The 6,563-nt window shown below is 37.9% G+C and overlaps 2 protein-coding genes across 2 annotated transcripts; one reads left to right on the forward strand and one right to left on the reverse strand.

Moving 5' to 3' along the window:
* Positions 1–1,432: 1,432 nt before the first annotated feature.
* Positions 1,433–3,474, reverse strand: LOC142521364 (uncharacterized). Its single transcript, XM_075624570.1, has 2 exons — positions 2,313–3,474; positions 1,433–1,850 (listed from the first exon to the last, which is right to left on the reverse strand). Exons 1-2 carry the CDS (start codon positions 3,396–3,398, stop codon positions 1,557–1,559), a joined length of 1,380 nt encoding a protein of 459 aa, XP_075480685.1. The 5' UTR covers positions 3,399–3,474; the 3' UTR covers positions 1,433–1,556.
* A 1,403-nt stretch (positions 3,475–4,877) lies between these two features.
* On the forward strand, positions 4,878–6,563 carry LOC142521020 (berberine bridge enzyme-like 22). Its single transcript, XM_075624201.1, has one exon. It carries the CDS (start codon positions 4,878–4,880, stop codon positions 6,534–6,536), a length of 1,659 nt encoding a protein of 552 aa, XP_075480316.1. The 3' UTR covers positions 6,537–6,563.

Below are 6,563 nucleotides of genomic sequence, written 5' to 3' on the forward strand. Positions count from 1 at the left end.
GATATTGAGAGAGTAAGCCTCAAAATTGAAAAATAAAATATTATCTACAATTTTAAACATGAGAACAGCTTCAAAGATTTAAAGGATTATGGCCATGAAGAATTATAAAAGGTAGCATACGTGAGCAGAAAAGGGAGGCGCAAAACAAAAGAAAAAATCAGCGCGGAAGGGACAGAACAGAGAAGAGAGAAGAGAAGAGAGAAGCGTATAGAGGGAAGAGACAGAAGAAGGCATCGCAGAAGGAAGAGAGCAGAACGGAGGAGGAGGGCCGTAACAGGAGAGAAGAGGAAGGAAGCACAGAAGAAAAAAGCTACAGTAAAGTAGAGACAACGCGGAAGAAGAATATAAGGGGAGGAAGATCGGAGGACAGAAGCTGAATGAATTTCTCACACATACGCCTAAATCACAGAGAATTTCTCTTATTTCCTTCTTTCTTTAGTTTTCTTCTATGAACTTAAATATGTGTTTTCACCTTTGTTTTGAATTCATGGAATAAATTTCTTTAGGCTAAGACCACGATAGGGCCAAACAATACTTTATTTGATATTTGTTTTATTTTCAATATATTATTTTTCTAGATTTTAATTATTGATTGATGTTAGTTTAATATTTCTTGTTAATAGCCTGATCAACTATTTACATGTCTGTTGATTAATCACGAATCGGAAGATGATTGATTAAATATAGCAACAAAGACGTCATCAACACATGGTTGAACTGACTAGAAATAGTATTCGTTTTCAGTGTGCGGTTTTAGGTGAAAACTGAAATTCCATGAAGATTTAATGCATTTAGATTCAATTAAATTCAATTAGAAATAATTGGACTGTTATATCTAAATAGGTTTATTAACTCGAAGAATCGTTTAATAAATAAATTTGGGGATTTCACCTTGATTGTCAAGAATTAAATAATTAATTGAATTTAAACACGTGTCAACATAGTAGAGTTTGGTACCGTTGTGTGTCTTAGTTATTTATTTGAATTTGAATCCCTCCTTGATATCTAAATCCGTCGTTTTAATTGATATTATTTTATTTAATATTTTAGATTAATAATCCACATATCATCTTGTTATTTATTTTGTCTAGCTTAACTTAATTGATAAAATTCTAGTAATTAAATATTACTCTCTGTGGGATCGATACTTGGACTCATCATCAATTTACTATAACTTGACCTAGTTCGCTTGCTAGATTTATTCCCAACCGAAATCGTCGGTCAATACTCAAACAACAAAATCATGAATAAGACGTCAAAAGACTATTTTGACGTGATCACTCTGATGCTCTTGCAACCGTCGAGTTCGTGAAAGATAAAAAAAAACAAAGAATGTAAACGCAAAAAAGTTGTTCTTTGTCGGAACTTTTTTGAGGTTGACTGTCAAATAGCCAGGCAAACACCACATTCATAGCTACCAAATACCACAAACTGAAATAAAAGAAAGTGCATTCTACATTAGTGAGATTTGTGTTCAATTTGTCAAACTACCTACACATTGAAATCATTCACACAGAGACATTCTACGAGTTATTCTATACAAACACAGATGATTTTTAACATTCGATGTGCAGGCGCTGTCCTAAGTAGACCAGGTGACATGTGAGAGACATAAGAGCCACAACATTGAAGAATGAAGAGTATGAATTCAGCCTCCTCAGCATCTCACTCATTCTCACCATTTCAGCCTTGTCTACTGCTGCTGTATCCGTTTGTTTCTCTTCGACTGATCCACGGCTCCCAACCGTGCTGCCTGTTGTGGGATCGATGTTTCTGCCACTCAGTTCCTTGTCGTCGCTCTCTTTCCCTCTCCCTTCTTCCTTTTCCTTCTTCATTCTTTCAAACATCACCTGTCAAGTGAACAAAGCAACAAGTTAATGAAACAAGGCAATCAGCACATATTTGGTCCACCTCTAGGGACAACTCTCTCTTCGCACTACATATTAGGACTTATCTCGCAACTCTACCTAAGACATTAAAGATCAAAATTAAGAAATTTCAAAATTCTGAACAAACATAAACTCTGTCTTCCCATCATTGGGATCCATAGTCCTGCGCGCCTTTGATTTAAGTTACGGACATGCCGAAGAAGTTGTCCACTAATGATGACTTCAACTAATGGCTGGCATATACGTTAGGACTAGTACTACAAATCCTTGTTCATCCCAAGAGATTATCTAGAAGTATTTGCTATGATCCATTGCTCGGAAAAATAACAACTGAACCCCATTCTAACTATAACAATGAATTGACTTCTAAGTTATGAAGCATTTAAAAAATATTTGATATAACAATTAAGATAAAGTTCCAACCTTTGTCGCGCGAGGCTCCAAGTACAGCAAATTCGCCAAAACCATGACAAGTGATACCCCAAGATTGAAAGCCTGAAACATGCCAACACTGACTGTAGACAATCTTCTCCTCTGGCTCAGCAAGTGTCCGAACAATGCCATCCCCACAGAACAAGCCATGGCTTTAAAGTAGACAGGATAAATCTTGCTCTGCACCATACCAAACTGGTGCCTAGGCAATGCCGCAGCCAGGACATAACTCGAAGCAAAAGTAACCCAAACGCACATCCCATAAGCCGCCGCAACTCCCAGCAAATGCAGCACTCCAGACACCGAGTTCATGCTCACCGGTGGCACCAAGAATGCCAAAACACGGACCCCGACAGCCCGAGCACGCTGGAACGCGCCCCTTAATTCTTTTTTCCCTTCTTCTTTCACCCTTTGAGCGCCCTGTTTCACTCTGTCCGACGCATCTTCCAACATTTCTTCTGCCTCTTTCGCCTTTTCTGACACAAGGCTCTTCGCCTTCTCGGCTTGAACAGCGGCACCTTCTTTAATTTCGCCGGCCTTGTCAAAAACCATATCTTTCGCTTCTCTACCAGACTCCTTCACATTTTCTGTTGATTCCCGGGCTTTATCAGACACCCGATGTGCCGAATGAGTAACAGTATCTTTAACTTTACCGACGGCCTCATCCGCCCCTTCCTTGACCTCATGGGCCTTCTCCACCACCGCTTCCTTTGTCTTCCCGATGGCGGCTGCAATTTTATGCTTACACTTGCCATATGCATCGCACACAAGCTCTCTCGGACTAAACCCACTATGAATTTCTTCCTTAATTGCGGAATCTTCTTCTTTCAATCCCCCTTTCACACCCTCCAACGTTTCAGACACTTTGTCCTCCATATTTTCCACGAACCCCTTGTAATCTTGGGGTGAAATCGAAACCTTGGTATTCCCATTATTCTTCTCAAATTCCACCACAACCCTGTGCCCGTCTTTCAACACAATATTTTCTTTCGAATTCTGCTTTTCCGGGGTTGGAGAAAAGAACCCCGCCGTCACAAGGGAAGTGAAGAAAAGACCCAAAGCCAAAACATTAATCATTTTATCACTCTCGCTGCTCTTTCTGTCGAAACCTGATTAGCGAAAATCTGAGAGGGGAGAGGCAGTTGCAGATGTATATGATATGGGGGAAGATGAGAAATGGGCACGTAGCCTGCAAGAGAAGCAACACGTGGCTGGCTCTGGAAGTTCTTCGAGAATGATACGCGGCAGTTCGTGGTTTAAGGTTATCCCAATTGGTTCCTCTCATCTTGCCACCTTTGTAGTTTCATTACGGCTTTTATTTTTTGAAAAAAATCATATAAAAATAAAAAACATTTATAAAAATATTGAACTTTCAAAACATTTATAAAATTAGTAAAATCAGAAAAAATATGTTCCGACAATTCCACGGATTCCGACAAATATGAACTGTCATGAATTGTGAGACTTAATTTTGTTACCAATTTCATTCGAACATTCTGAAAATAATTTTACTAATTAATTTATTTAAAATGGTATTATTTGTTGTTACAAATATTAAAATTATTGTTGTAATTTATTTGATTACCCCTATAATGAATGTATGTATTTTTTAGTATTGTCGATTTGTTTTTTTTTAAAATATATAATAAAAAAATTAATAAGTATATTTTTTCAATGAATTATTTAGATCCATTGAAAAACTATATGTTAGAACACAGTCTCTATTCGTTTATTCTTTGATTTGGCAGAGTATTAGTTAGAAGACATTCTTTCATTGTTTTATTTAATTCTTTCATTCCTTGTACGAGCATTGAAAGATAATTTCAAATGAAAGATTATTTTATCTACAAGGTTCAGTTCATATCGTTCTTGAATTCTAATTTTTGTCAAACATCAAAAAGGAGGAAATTGTTCGAATCAGAATTTCAGAATTTGACAAATTGAGCGTTTGAAGATTACAAAACTGATCAACTCAACTGAACGTAACTGAACTATATTGTGTATGTTTTAATTCAGCTGTGAAGGTAATTTACAACAATAAAATACATATTATTCTAGAATATAATTAATATTTAACTTGTGTAATTATAATTTCTAAAGAACAAAAATTAATTGAAAGTCAAACACTGTCAATTTTTAATTTAAAAAGTGATATTAAATATGTTTAGTGTATACTAAAACAATATAATTATATTTGAATACTAATATTGAAAATGATTTTCAAAATCACAAATATTTTTTATTATTAATTATATTATTATTATTGTTATACCATAGTTATTATTAAAAATATAATATTTAACAATAATATTATGTATTTTTTTAAATACTATTGTCCTAATTAATATTATAATCAATACAATGGTAACATAATTTAGTATATGTTCTGTTACTGAATTTTTTTTTATTGCTGTTACTGTTTATTAATGCTATCTATTAATGTTTCAACAAGATTTCGATTACTTGCTTTATCTTTATGCTTCCATTGAAGATAACTTAAATCTTTGAAATTTTGTAATGTACGAGAAATCTCTAAGTTCCCGAAGAAGAGGGGACATGGGAAGCATTGCAATATTCTTGATGTCCTCTATGCTTTTCCTGTCTGTTTCATGGGCAGCTACATGCCATGTCCATCAGAAAACCTTTCTCAAATGCATGTCATGCCATTCATCGCGCCGAGACAAGATTCGGCGAAACATTTACACCCCGAATTCTTCCGAATACATGTCGCTCCTGGAATCCGCGTCGCAGAATCCAAGATGGTTCAATGAAACTGGTGAAAGACCATTTGCAATTGTGACACCCCTCAGAGAAACTGATGTTTGGACTACCATTCGCTGCAGCAAAAGGCTCAAACTCCTAATCAGGGTCAAGAGTGGTGGCCATGATTATGAAGGCCTGTCCGTCCGGTCGAAGTCCCCTTTCGTCATGATTGATCTCACCAATCTCAACTCCATCAACATCAATCTTAAACAGGAAACGGCCTGGATCCAGGCAGGGGTGACTTTGGGACAGTTGTACTATCATATCGGCAATAAGAGCAGGACTTATGCATTCCCTGGAGGATTAGGCTCAAGCGTTGGCTCTGGGGGCCACATCAGCGGTGGAGGATTGGGAACGTTGCTGCGGAAACACGGGCTTGCAGCAGATAACGTGTTAGATGCTCTATTCATGGATGTGAATGGTAGAATCCTAGACAGGAGCACTATGGGTGAAGATCTTTTTTGGGCCCTCAGGGGTGGCGGGGGAGCAAGTTTTGGAGTGGTACTCGCGTGGAAACTCAAGCTGGTTCAAGTCCCTGAACAGGTTACAGTTTTCGCCTTTCGCCGTAAACTGGATCCTGCAGATCTGAATCTTCTCCACAAGTGGCAAAACACCGCACATAAGCTCCCGCAAGATCTCTTCATTCGAATCCTCATCCAAAACTTTGGAAATAATGTTCCAGGGGACGAGAAATTTGTCCAAGTCACGTACAACGGCATGTTTCTAGGGCCTGCCGTTCAACTAGTCAAACTGTTGAGAAAACATTTCCCTGAATTCGACCTGGAGACTGAAGATTGTTTCCAGGAACCCCTGAAAGACAGTGGCTGCACTGATAGGCCATGCAACAAGAAAGAATGTCACCAGGTTTCCTGGATTCAATCCGCAGTCTTTTTCAGCGGAAGGAAAACCGACCAGCCAGCGGAGACATTGCTTGACAAAGTTAAAAACAAGCGTGTCTTCAACAAGGCGACATCGGATTTCTTAAAGGTTCCGATACCTGACAAGGGATGGAAGATGATACACAGCATGTTCTTGTCTGAAGAGCGTCCTATTATGATTATGGATCCTTTGGGAGGAAAAATGGACAAGATCGCAGAAAATGAAACCGCTTTTCCACATAGAAAAGGAAATTTGTTCAACATTCAATACATGATAAATTGGTTTGACGACAATCGTGCCGAAGTTGCTGACAAACACATATTTTGGATGAGATCATTTCACAAAAAAATGGCCCCATATGTGGCTAAGTCCCCAAGAACCGCATACATCAACTACAAAGATCTCGACTTGGGGAAAAACGACGAGGACTATAGCTACGATCAGGGAAAAGTGTGGGGTGAGAAATATTTCAAGGGAAACTTCGAAAGATTGGCAAGGATAAAAGGCAAGGTCGATCCAAGAAACTTCTTCCGAAATGAACAGAGCATTCCAGTTTTTGCTGTACATGACTAGAGAAATTGAAAATAAAGGCCAAAATGT

The sequence above is a fragment of the Primulina tabacum genome, chromosome 12 (genome assembly GCF_025594145.1).
Source record: "Primulina tabacum isolate GXHZ01 chromosome 12, ASM2559414v2, whole genome shotgun sequence".
Classification (NCBI taxonomy): Eukaryota; Viridiplantae; Streptophyta; class Magnoliopsida; order Lamiales; family Gesneriaceae; genus Primulina; species Primulina tabacum.

Excerpts from the sequence above, each read along its gene's own strand:
- LOC142521364 (XM_075624570.1), bottom strand. The coding sequence starts at position 3,398 with ATGATTAATGTTTTGGCTTTGGGTCTTTTCTTCACTTCCCTTGTGACG. Across the intron at positions 1,851-2,312 it reads TGGAGCCTCGCGCGACAAAG|GTGATGTTTGAAAGAATGAA; the intron begins GTTGGAACTTTA and ends TTCACTTGACAG.
- LOC142521020 (XM_075624201.1), top strand. The coding sequence starts at position 4,878 with ATGGGAAGCATTGCAATATTCTTGATGTCCTCTATGCTTTTCCTGTCT.